The sequence below is a fragment of the Leptodactylus fuscus genome, chromosome 8 (assembly GCF_031893055.1).
Source record: "Leptodactylus fuscus isolate aLepFus1 chromosome 8, aLepFus1.hap2, whole genome shotgun sequence".
In the NCBI taxonomy this organism is placed as follows: Eukaryota; Metazoa; Chordata; class Amphibia; order Anura; family Leptodactylidae; genus Leptodactylus; species Leptodactylus fuscus.
The window spans coordinates 60,354,537-60,366,695 of record NC_134272.1 but is presented as its reverse complement, the minus strand read 5'-3'; the positions used below and the strand labels follow the sequence as shown (position 1 = coordinate 60,366,695).

The window sequence follows — 12,159 nt, the reverse complement described above, 5'->3', positions numbered from 1 at the left end:
CCCAATATACTCTTTGAATTCCCAGTCAGACAATGGCACTGTATACCAGTAGTAAAAATTGTGGGTGCACGTAACCCCAATATATTCTTTGAATTACCAGTCAGAAACTGGCACTATATGGCAGTAGCAAGAAATGAGGGTATTTGTATTCCCAATATACTCTTTGAATTCCCAGTCAGACAATGGCACTGTATACCAGTAGTAAAAATTGTGGGTGCACGTAACCCCAATATATTCTTTGAATTACCAGTCAGAAACTGGCACTATATGGCAGTAGCAAGAAATGAGGGTATTTGTATTCCCAATATATTCTTTCAATTTCCAGTCAGACAATGGCACTGTATACCAGTAGTAAAAATAGTGGGTGTATATAGCCCCAATTCTATTGCTAGGGGACTTGCAGGGTATTTCTGGGGTGAAGGTGGGGGGGCACACCGTTGGAACGGGTATCGGGGTATATATCGGGTATACGGGAATACACTGACAGTGTATTCCATTCAGGATCCTGGGAAAGCTGGGTTGCGGCGATTGAGCCCGTCAGTGCCACGTTACACTGACAAGCTTCTCCCTGGAATTTAGCTCTTATAAGAGCTGTTGGTTGTCTTCTCCTTCCTATCCTAGCCTGTCCCTGCCTACCCAGAATCTAAGCCCTAGCTAGCTGGACGGAAACCTCCGTCCTCGGTGAATTGCAAGCTCAGAATGACGCGAAGCTGGGCGGCGCTGTTCTTTTAAATTAGAGGTCACATGTTTTCGGCAGCCAATGGGTTTTGCCTACTTTTTTCAACGTCACCGGTGTCGTAGTTCCTGTCCCACCTACCCTGCGCTGTTATTGGAGCAAAAAAGGCGCCAGGGAAGGTGGGAGGGGAATCGAGTAATGGCGCACTTTACCACGCGGTGTTCGATTCGATTCGAACATGCCGAACAGCCTAATATCCGATCGAACATGAGTTCGATAGAACACTGTTCGCTCATCTCTAATCTCTACCATATTGTTAATAAACAGGTGTCATTTGCACACAGACACTATAGATAGTAAATATTGCAATGCATAATGTTGGAAACATATATTTAGATGTAGAAGGCTTTACATAGCTCAGTGTGGCACATCTATTCATCATTATATGCTATAGTTATAAAATGTTTTAGAATTTTTTATTTTTTTTTGCTGAGCTTAATAAGGTTTTTAACCTAAGTGTGGCTTAGAATGAAAGAATTCTAACTTAGTGCAATGGGGGAAGTCTTGAAATACACCAAACTGTGCCATAATCTTGTGGAAAAATGGGCCTATACTATGTCATCAATGTGTGGTCTAAAGTCAAAGAGAAGTATCTAAAGATGTGTCAAATCTTTCATCCAGTATGACCATGGCCATTTTAGCACATTAATGTAGCAAGGTGTCATAAGTGAGCCCCCATCGCCACTATTTAAGACATATTTTCCAATTTACAGAGGATTAAACTCCACCGTCTAACAGGACCCATTATTATTGAGTCTCTTTGTATCCCAACACGGTAATAGTGTTCTTTAACGTATAACACACAGTGATGTTGCCATCTTAGTTTCCACCACACGTTATAATGTCCCCAAGTGACCCCACATATTATATTGTGAATAGTGTATATAGTGTATTGTGAAATATCTCTTCAGTGGTCCCCACATTATATAATGTCCTCTAAGTGGCCACACATTATAATATTCCACACAGTGATCCATTATATAATGACCTCTCAGTGGCTCTCCTTTATATACGGTTCTCTTAGTGGCCCCGCATTATATAAGGTCCTCTCAGTGGCTTTCACACAATATAAGGATTCCTCAGTCCCCCCAACTTTATATAAGGATTCTTCAATGATCCACACATAATATGGTGTAATAAATATGTAATACATACATAGTGCCTACCAGATGCAGACAGCATCATGATACATCAGCTGATAGATCTGTGCTCCAGGATTATATTCAACTCCATCTGCGTCTGGCGGATGTTGATAGAGTTGCAATTAGGAATTGAGACATCAGGACAGCACTATAAGGCCTGGTACAGGTGCGTCATAACCCTATGGTTAATACTGACCTGACTACGATACAAATACAAATACAAATGTGCTTTATTTGCGTCACCAAAGAATAAGACATTTGGTGTTGCCAAAGCAAAAGTAATTTGGGGGTGGTGGAGGGGAGTGGGTACGGGGTCCATGGGTTGGGGTTGGGGGTTTGAGTGTCCTTAGGGTCTCGTCGTTCTTGTTTGGGGCGTGTGGGCATCGGTGGGTATGGGGTAGACCGGTGATGGGGGGCTTAGTGGTCTTTTGGGTGGTGGGTGGGGGGTTTAATAGTCCATGGGGGGTGGGTGGTTTTGATAGTTCATGTGTCTCATCTTCCTCTTGTTTGGTGACAGCTGGACATGTATTGGGCAGCGATCTCCACAGTGCTCTCCTCTTCTCCCAGTAGGATGTAGAGTTTCCTCTTCTCATCTGCAGATGTGAAGTCTGGGATGTGGGCAGAGAGTCTTTGGTAGTAGATGGCCCTCTACTACCACAAGGGCTGAATCCATGTAAGGCTAAGCATGGTCTTACACGGCCGTAATGTAAGTCCGCAAATGGTCCGCAATTGAAGGTTTTCAATTGCGGACCATTTGCGGTCACATTATATTCAATGTGGCCTCTTACACCACCGGATATTTTATCCGTGGTGTGGCTGGGCCGCAACCGTGGTCCGCAATTTATAGAACATGTCTGTAATGGCCGTGAATTGTGGCACTGCATGGACTCGCCCATAGAACTCTATGGACGAGTGCCGCAGGACACAGACACCTGTGGAGTCTATGTTGCCGATCAGCAACTAGTGTTGCTGATCAGCAACTTGCGGACCGTACATTCAATACAGTCGTGTAAGACCAGCCTAAGGTTCTACATAGTGTCCCGCAGCAAAAAAGTGCTGCATGAAAAACCACGGCAACAACGCATTGTGGTTCTTCCCACAGTGCTTTACACAGTGCTTCAATTACACCTATAGGGAAACCGCCGGCATTTCTGTAGTTATAATTGATATGCTGCAATTTCCAAACCTGCAATGTTTTTGGAAAATCGTAGTGTGTCTGCTGTGAGTATTTTACCACAAAGTGGGGATCAGAGTCACTAGAATCCCATCAACTCTGCTTTGACTGTAAAATGCTGCGTTTTTTTTTGAGGAGTGGACATTAAACTAGGAGGGGCAAATGGAGGGTGACATTCTAGTTTCACCAGAAAACTGGGGCATGAGGAGAGGGACTTAATATTGTGGGGCAATTGGAGGGGAACATTATAATGTGGGGGTGTATAATGTTAGGAGCATTATACTGTGTGGAGGCACACCGGAAAATTGATGAGAATGGTCGGAGTCAACGTAGATGTGAGTGGGTGTCTCACATTTTGTCCCTCTTGTCTTTTGAAAGTTGGGAGGCATGGGTTAGGTTATAGTCATTATACAACATAGTGCAAAAGTGAAAGGATCCTTACTAGAGATAATCCCTTACTGTAGATATAAAAGATAAAATGAGTCTTCAGCAGTTGATACTTTTTAATGGCTAAAAGATGACGACAGATAGCAAGCATTCAAGACTACTTAGGTCTCTTCATCAGGAAAGATAACCATTAAAAGGGATCAACAACTGAAGACTGAATTTTTATATTTTCTATTTACTGGCTAATACATTACAAAGATGTATTTTTTACCTTACATTATGTCAATGTGGAGCACAGTTTCTCACATCTGCCACTAACATTATTGAAACATCAAATAAATGATGAAGTCATTGAAATGAAATTTTATGGACAACTCGTGTCTAGCACAATCTATAATATATAGCACAATATCTACCAACCTGTCATCCCTGACCACATCCAGAGGAGTCGATCTATCAAGACATTGGCTTATATCTATTAATGAATTTGTGCTTCGCTTTCCAAACTTTTTATTCCAAAATAATTTCTGCCATAGGACGTATTTATTAACCATTTCAGCTAAGACTGGATTGTACAGCTCCAAGACCTGTTCAGGTCTATGAGGTTGCTAGTTCAGGCTGGGATTGGATCTGTTGCTGTATATTGGTCTGTATAATATGGACCCATTACTATGGTGTAAGTCCAGGCTGAGGGTTTACAATCTACTTGTGATAAATACAACTTTTCAGTTTCAGACAGAGACCTATGGAAGTGTAAAGACTTGCTGGGTGTGACGTTTTGTGCTCATGATAAGGATCTGTATCATCAGCCTCACAAACACATTGTTTTCTAAAGATTGTAGATTGAAGGCAACACATTCCTATATTATCTGTTACGTTGTAAGAGCAACTCATCCAGCTTCACATGGGCATATTGTAATGTATTAGTTTTTATTATTATTATTATTATTATTATTATTACAATATTATTGATCCTCTGTATCTGAATGTTGTCTTTGCTACTATATATAATTAACAATCCTTCATTCAACTGCATTGATGGAAAAAGTGTTCATACTGTGTGTAATGAGTAAAACACCAAAAGACTATATGCTTGGTATTGCTGTAATAGTATATTTTCTGCAACTGAAAACTAGGATGGTCATCTCTGACTTACTGACAAAGAGCACACAAAGCAAGCAAATATAAGAAAAACGAACACTATAATAGTGAGTATCTGCAATGTCTCAGCATGCCAGAGAACCTTAGTGGGGTATAGATTTACATCCATACCTGAGAAAAGACTGTATGGGAGGAGCAGTCACTTACCAACGACAAGGTAGATAGGACAAATAGTTTCCTTTTAACCTGTTGGTTTGTATCCCATTGTGTTACCTGTCCCAATAGTCTTGCCAACGTTTCCAAATTTTCCAGGATACTTCCAAAAAAATTGAGTTTCCTCCTGGACTCTGAGAAGAGGTGGCAAACTCTTTGGGTACTGTCCTGAGTTCAACTCTGAGCAGGCATTATACTGTGGAGGAATTATATTGTGTGTGGGGAATCCTAAAGGGGAATCATATTGTGTGGTGGCGTAATCTGTGGAGGACACTAAGGGGACATTATACTGTGTGTAACACATGAAAGGTCACTATTACTGTGTGTGAGTGCAAACAGACTGGATGTGGCCAAAGACAACATGGATAGGCTTAGGTATCCATGAATAAATTTGTCCATGAATAAAATATGGAGGTTGTGTGCAGTAGTCCTAACTTACAGAGGAGTACAGCATCGGGAATCTGTTATTTCACCTGACAATTTTGTTAGAATTTCTTACCTATAAAAGGTACTATAATACTATGTGCAGTATACTACAATACATTTGCAGTACATTTCACTGCAGATCAGGAGATCCCAAGTTCAACCCCTTTGTGGAACAGGAAAAAAAAGTAAAAAAATAGATAAGTAAAAACCCGCTTTATAATTTAAACAAAATCTACACTAGCATTGAAATAAAACAAAATATAACTTTTAATATATACCTTAAAAAAAAGATACGGCGCTACAGAAAATAAATAAGATGGTGTGTCTAGGATGTGAAGACAGCACAAGGAAATGGAAGCCTAATCAGTTGTGTACTAATATAGCAGAAAAGGCTGTGCCTAAGATGAAAACTGGCTATGATATACTCATATAAAGGAGCCCTTCCCTGGATAAACATAAGAGAACCCCTACTAGTTATAATGCAAATAATAGGTAGTAACTTAGTGCCAAAATTATTGGACGGTGCTCCTAATTAGAGATGAGCGAGTACTGTTCGGATAAGCCGATCCGAACAGCACGCTCCATAGAAATGAATGGATGCACCTGGTACTTCCGCTTTGTCGGCGGCCGGCAGCTTAACCCCCCGCGTGCCGGCTACGTCCATTCATTTCTATGCGAGCGTGCTGTTCGGATCGGCTGATCCGAACAGTACTCGCTCATCTCTACTCCTAATCAGTAGTAGAAAAGTCAGGGGTCAATGTGACAAGGGAACAGGTGATGAAATATAGCCAAATAAACAGCCCCAATACACTATGATGAACAAACCATGCTACTCTGGATAGTGTTCCATAAAGTAGGCATAGCATAGATACAGCTGCGGCGTACTATAGTAAATTTGTCTACAACGCTACTACGTAAATAATGGGTACAAGGTATGGGGATATGGTCAAGTGTGTAAGTATAACACCAGATCTACCTAATAGAAAAGCTAGCATTAGTGAAGCCCAAATATGCCCCCAGCAATCACCTAATACTCGAATGGAGACAGCTTAACCCAAGACTACAGTAGAGTCACCTCTATGAGTTCCCCATCGCAACGTGTTTTTCCCAGTATTAGGGTTCATCAGGAGAAAAAGAACAGGTATGGTGAGCCAAAAATGTAAATGATAATGTGGTTACAACCGCAGTTCCTGGTGCCCTAAATTCCCCAACAGTTTTTCCCACAGCACTTATTTACTGCCGCCTGCTAGGTGGGTTCTTAACCTGCCCTAGTTGGATTTTGGACTTCACAAACAGTTATTACTTTTTTGGGGGAAGACAGTGCCTCAGTCATGCGGCCCACTAGGGGGCCCTCCCTTTAACATCATGCCCGACCTTCCCAGAGGCCTTTGCTGCAATGATGTGGGATTTTACCAAGTACAGTCTCTCAGCCGAGGACAGCTGTTTCGATCTACTTGAATCTCTTCAGCCCAGTGTAGAGAAGACTGACTTGGCAGAGGTGAGAGGCTTCTAGACAGGGTTAAGGGGATATTGTCACTCCTTAGGGAGAGAGACCACCATGTAGGTGTGTGGAGTCTTATTAAGTCATAGACGCTCCACTGTAAGGGATCATGGGAAGAATATGCAAATCTGTCTTCCATGATGTAATTAAGAAGACAGTGCCTCAGTCATGCAGCCCACTAGGCGGCGCTCCCTTTAACATCCCTTTTACATCATGGAAGAAAGATTTGCATATTCTTCCCATGATCCCTCACAGTGGAGCGTCTATGGCTTAATAAGACTCCACACACCTACATGGTGGTCTCTCCCTAAGGAGTGACTGTGTCCCCTTAACCCTTTTTTTGGGGGAAGAAGAGATGAAGTGAAACAGCAGTTTATATGGAGGCAGATTTATTAAAACAGTCTAATTGCAAAGCTGTATTAGGTGCCCATAGCAACCAATCACAGCGCAGCTTTCATTTTGTATTCTGCTCCTAAAGACTGAAATCTGTGCTGTGATTGGTTGCCATGGGCAACTAAAACAGTTTCGCTTTTAGATACTTTAATAACTCTGTTCCTTTACCTTTTTAGTTTTGATTTGGCCCTTACATCATTACCCATACTAGATAACATGATACCTTAATAGTAGGGTAATGGTGTAAAAGCAAAACCAAAACTAAAACGGTAAAGGGTCAGAATTATTAAAGTTTCTAAAAGCAAAACTGGTATAGTTGCCCATGGCAACCAATCAGAGCACAGATTTCATTCTTTAGGAGCAGAATACAAGATGAAAGCTGCACTGTGATTGGCTATTAGATAACATGATACCTTTATAGTATGACCTGTTACAGCTGCACAGTGATATCATTTATGTATAGTTCTTTGTTATTTTTGCTTTTGTGGAGGGGAATATTTTTTACTTTGTTATTTAGGATCTTTTGTTTCTAGAAACCTTATGTAACTTATAACTTCCTATAGAAGTGCATTATGTCTGATGACGTTACACCTTCGCAAAGCCTTCTGTTGCCATGGAAACATATTGGCACCATCATGTTGCGGGGGTGCTGATGGGCTTACAGTTGTCCTTAGGTTATCCTGTGCCATATATTAACAGAACTAAGTGGGTAGTATATAAAGGAAAGGGTTAAAAAACAAAATCATTTAATATAAAATATAGACAGGTATGTGGTAAACATGTATGGCTTTGGACGCCACCATCTTCCACAAACTTAGGGACTGTTCGCATCATATTTTGATCTTCAGCTTAACTGATCAGTATTACAGAAACAAAAAACTGCTGAAAACTAACTCTATGTGAGTCTCTATAGGACAAAAAAGTTGGACAAACCAATAAAGCCCCCCAAAAATGATCTATTTTTATTTAGCATTGACTATATAAATGTAGAGTCAGGGCTCGTTCACATCTGCGGCCCGGCACTCCGTACTTAGGTTTCCGTTTCCTGCCTAAAACACAGGCAGGATACGGAAACCTGCAGGAGTCTCTCTCACCCATTCATTTGAATGGGTGAGAGAGATGTCTGGCCGTGCGCGGCGGTGAGCGTTTTAGGCTCTCCTCCGCGAAACCGGGTTTTATAATCCGGACACAGAGTCGGACATGCAGTACTCTGTGTCCGGATAAAAAAATCCGGTTTCGCGGCGGAGAGCCTAAAACGCTCACCGCCGCGCACGGCCGGACCCGGTCTATGGTTTCCGTCTTCTGGCATGCAGAAGACGGAAACCATAGAACGGAGACCCCAAACGCAGGTGTGAACCCAGCGTCATCAGTTCTATCCTTTTACATCAGTTTTTACCATTTTTTTGTATCTGTAAAACTGATCAATTAAACTGATAAGAACATGATGTGAACGGCCATTAGATGTAATCGGGTGACTCATGTTGGGTCCTTACTCAGGATTGGCTTGCGTAGCACTTTATGTGTGTAGTTGCTGTGTATTTACTGTGCACTGAATTTATAAAGTGTTTTTCTGTGTATTGGCATGTGTTATTGTAAATCAATAGGATGGGGGGAAGTTGCAGATTGATGTGGGTCTAACCACTGGAGCCCCCACAAATTACAAAAACAAGGGTGTTTACTTCTCCATTCAGAATGGAGCAGTGGGTGAACAAGCACTCCCCCACTCCATAATTTCAATGGGACCACCAGAGATAGCCAAAATACCATGGTCCCCTTGAAATGAATGGTGCAGGGTCCACCAATCCATTCATAATGGTAAAGTTAAACACCCCCATTCCTGTGACCATTGTGGCCCCAGAAGTCAAACCCCCACCATTCTACAATGTATTCTCTGTTATTCTTTTGAGAAGGGATAAGTTACTAATATGGGAAAACCCCTTCAATAAACTATTGTTGTATAAACTATTGTATGTTCGTTTTTTAGGGGATGATTTTAGAATTGAAAACTATGAGTGTTTTCTTCCAAACATTCCATGGGCCTGGGATTACGGCTTAACTCCAATAAAATGAATAGGGCTGCCAAAGGAATCCTTTTTTTTTTTTTCAATCCTCATAAAGCCCTCCAAACAAATTGCAAATATTCTTTTACAAATCTCAAAATGATCACGACAATACTTTTTTAAAATGTGCAAATGTTTTTTATTGCAGATGTTCTATACGCAATAATCCATTCCCTCAGCTGAGAATGCATTGCTTGTTGGTGCTTTAGTGGTATGCCTGGCTAAGACCATCAACCAAGACAGCAAAGAACTTCTCAATGCCATGTTGAACTTGGGGAGTAAAGGCGGTTCCGAGCTTGGCAGCCAAGACGACCACAAGAACCTGTCCGAAGCGCTGTAGAGAGAATAATACAATGTTGTTAGTTTTGTTTAATTTAGATGTGTCCAAGTGTAAAGTTGTGAATATGACTGCATTATATCATTATGTGCTGTGCTTCCCCAATTCCAATTTCTTAAGGTATAAGGATTATTTGATTATTTAGAGCTATAAACCTTTATGTGCCAAGACTGTAGTGTTGCTGAAATTAAAGTGTTAACAATTTTATGTGTCTAAGTTCGTCAACCTATAATAAAAAAAAAAAATAACAGAATATGTTACATACCCTGAAGTTCTCGGGATCCACATGCAGCTTGAAAGCATGGACTTCGCTGAGGTCATGGAGAGAGCCCTTCACGTTGTCCAGATGACTGACGGCCTCACCAACAGCTGTCAGGACCCTCTTTCCATGGGCATGGACCTTGGCATTTCCAGCAATGGCAGTGGAGTTGGACAGGTTTCCGAAGCTGCTGAAGTATCTCTGGGTCCAGGGGTACACAACCAGAAGCCTAACAAAAAAGAAAAAAAGAAAAACAGCTTTTAATATGTCCACATATCAAAATGCTAAATTAAAAGGGCAAGGACTCATTTACACAGCCATATTATCCATCTGTATTGTAAGGAGCCGTAATATAGCATCCATACCTATTGTGCACCCATTCTGCATTTATATAAGCACATGTTCTAGCATGACATAGCAAAGTTATTATGACCTGCAAGTACTTGCTTCAGGGGTAAAATATTGGGCACTATAGATGTCATATATGGAGGCAAACAATGCTGACCATGGTTCCAAGCTCCATGCACAGCCTTTGCTCTGTGCATGCACCAAACAAAATGTTAAAGGGGACCTTTCTAAACCTCCACTAATTCCAATTCTTTCAATAGGATCAGCTCCACTGATGCTTGAGAAGATAGAATTTTTTCTCTATATCCTCTATGGAGCAATTGGTTCTGTTACTTTCAGCACAGTTACACGGTCTACTGTCAGGTGGGTGGTGTCAGGTAGAAGCAGACAGAAAGTGACCACCCACCTGTCAATAGAGAGCATAACTGTGCTGAAAATAATAGAAATGATTGCTTTGGAACAGAAGGGACTAGAGAAAAAAATTCCATTTGTATCAGAATTAGTGGAGCGGTGCCTATTATAGATGGTTAAGAGTTGGGGTTGGCAGAGGTGATGAAAGCAGATAGATGATGAGAGGCTGATAGAACATATTATTGTAATACAAATAGACAATAAGGCTGAAGTTTCTACAATAAGCTATAACAATAATATGTTACGTTTATTCAAACAAATCTGCTAAAGGAATGAGAACTGACATCATGGGGCATTGTCTTTACACATGTCTATGGGAGCTATATCTGAAAATTGTTTTGTCATTATTCTAATAACAGAACTAACTGTAGACCTAGAAGTCATCTCATATTCAAGATCATGATTTGTATCTTTACTGATATACAACTACAGGCAATAGAAATACAGGCTACTAAGTCTACAAAAATTGTCAAGACTGCAAATGGATACAGCAGGAAACTGTGGCAAAGAAGCAATAGAAGTTAAATATGTAGCTAGAAATTGAGGTTTTGTTCATTACCTGGTCAGAGCCTCATGTCCATCCTGCTCAACATTAACCTTGGACCACACGGAGGTGATGGCTGCCTTTTCTTCAGCTGTCCAGTGAACCATGGTGGCTGTCAGTTGTGAGTTGCTACTGCTTCTATGGTGAGAAGTAGAGGGCTCTGAAACACATTGCTTTGGATGTAAGATTTATAGGGTGCTTAGTATGTCCCACCCACCCTCATTATGCTGTGTCACCTTATTGATTCTACTGTATGACCCCAGATATTGCTGATATGGAAATTATGTCACTGACATTGCTATTTGATATCATGTCCTGTTCATATGTTCATGATTTTCTACGTCTGCATCTACTTCTGCTGATCATACACAAGTTGTTCAGTGCACGCGTTAAATAGATAAGACATGAACAGCAGTGTATCCAAAATCAGCATTACTCATCCCGTATGTCATTGTGTCTTAACCATTTCAGACTCGGGGCACCCCTGGAACAAAAAATTTCCTCGGGGTATCCCTACACAATAAATTTAATCAAAGGACACAAGATTACAGTTTTAATGTGGTGTTTTTTAGCGCCCCTTTTGGAAATCCAGATGGAGCTACATTACAACTGCATGCATTTTTCTGTTGCAGTTTTGATAGTAACTGCATCACAACTGCACTATGTAAATGCATCATCAAATTCTATACCATCCAATTCTTCCCAGCCAGCACATGCAAAATCTCACCATTTGCCATCGCTAAGCTTTCTTAGTGACCCCACATAGTATCATGCTCCCAGTGGCCCACCTCACAGTACATGCTCCCTAGTGGCCCTCAGACACGTAATAATGCCTCCCAGAACCCCTCAGATACCTAATAATGCTCCCCACTGGCTCCTAGACACCTAATAATGCTCCCCAGTTGCTGCTAGTCAAGTAATAATGTCCCTCAGTGGACCCCTGACATCTAAATAATGTTTGCCAGTGGCCCTTGACAAGTAAAAATGTCCCCCATTGGCTCACTGACAACTAATAATGTCCCCTAAAGTCCCCAAGTGGCCCTTAAGCAGGGAATAATGTCCCCCAGTGGCCAAGTCATTAGCTGATGCCTTAGTAGCAGAGCATGAAGCTAAAGTCCTGTTTCTCA

General features: G+C 41.3%; 1 protein-coding gene across 1 annotated transcript; it reads right to left on the bottom strand.

Annotated features, from left to right (window-relative positions):
* Window positions 1-9,264: 9,264 nt before the first annotated feature.
* On the bottom strand, window positions 9,265-11,210 carry LOC142217695 (hemoglobin subunit beta-2-like). Its single transcript, XM_075286040.1, has 3 exons — window positions 11,048-11,210; window positions 9,736-9,958; window positions 9,265-9,467 (listed from the first exon to the last, which is right to left on the bottom strand). Exons 1-3 carry the CDS (start codon window positions 11,137-11,139, stop codon window positions 9,339-9,341), a joined length of 444 nt encoding a protein of 147 aa, XP_075142141.1. The 5' UTR covers window positions 11,140-11,210; the 3' UTR covers window positions 9,265-9,338.
* Window positions 11,211-12,159: the final 949 nt, after the last annotated feature.

Bases quoted from the DNA above. Each gene is read 5' to 3' on its own strand.
- LOC142217695 (XM_075286040.1), bottom strand. From the start codon at position 11,139: ATGGTTCACTGGACAGCTGAAGAAAAGGCAGCCATCACCTCCGTGTGG. The intron at 9,959-11,047 runs GTAATGAACAAA...CTTTTTTGTTAG, and splicing joins GGACATGAGGCTCTGACCAG to GCTTCTGGTTGTGTACCCCT. The intron at 9,468-9,735 runs GTATGTAACATA...TTCTCTCTACAG, and splicing joins TGGATCCCGAGAACTTCAGG to CGCTTCGGACAGGTTCTTGT.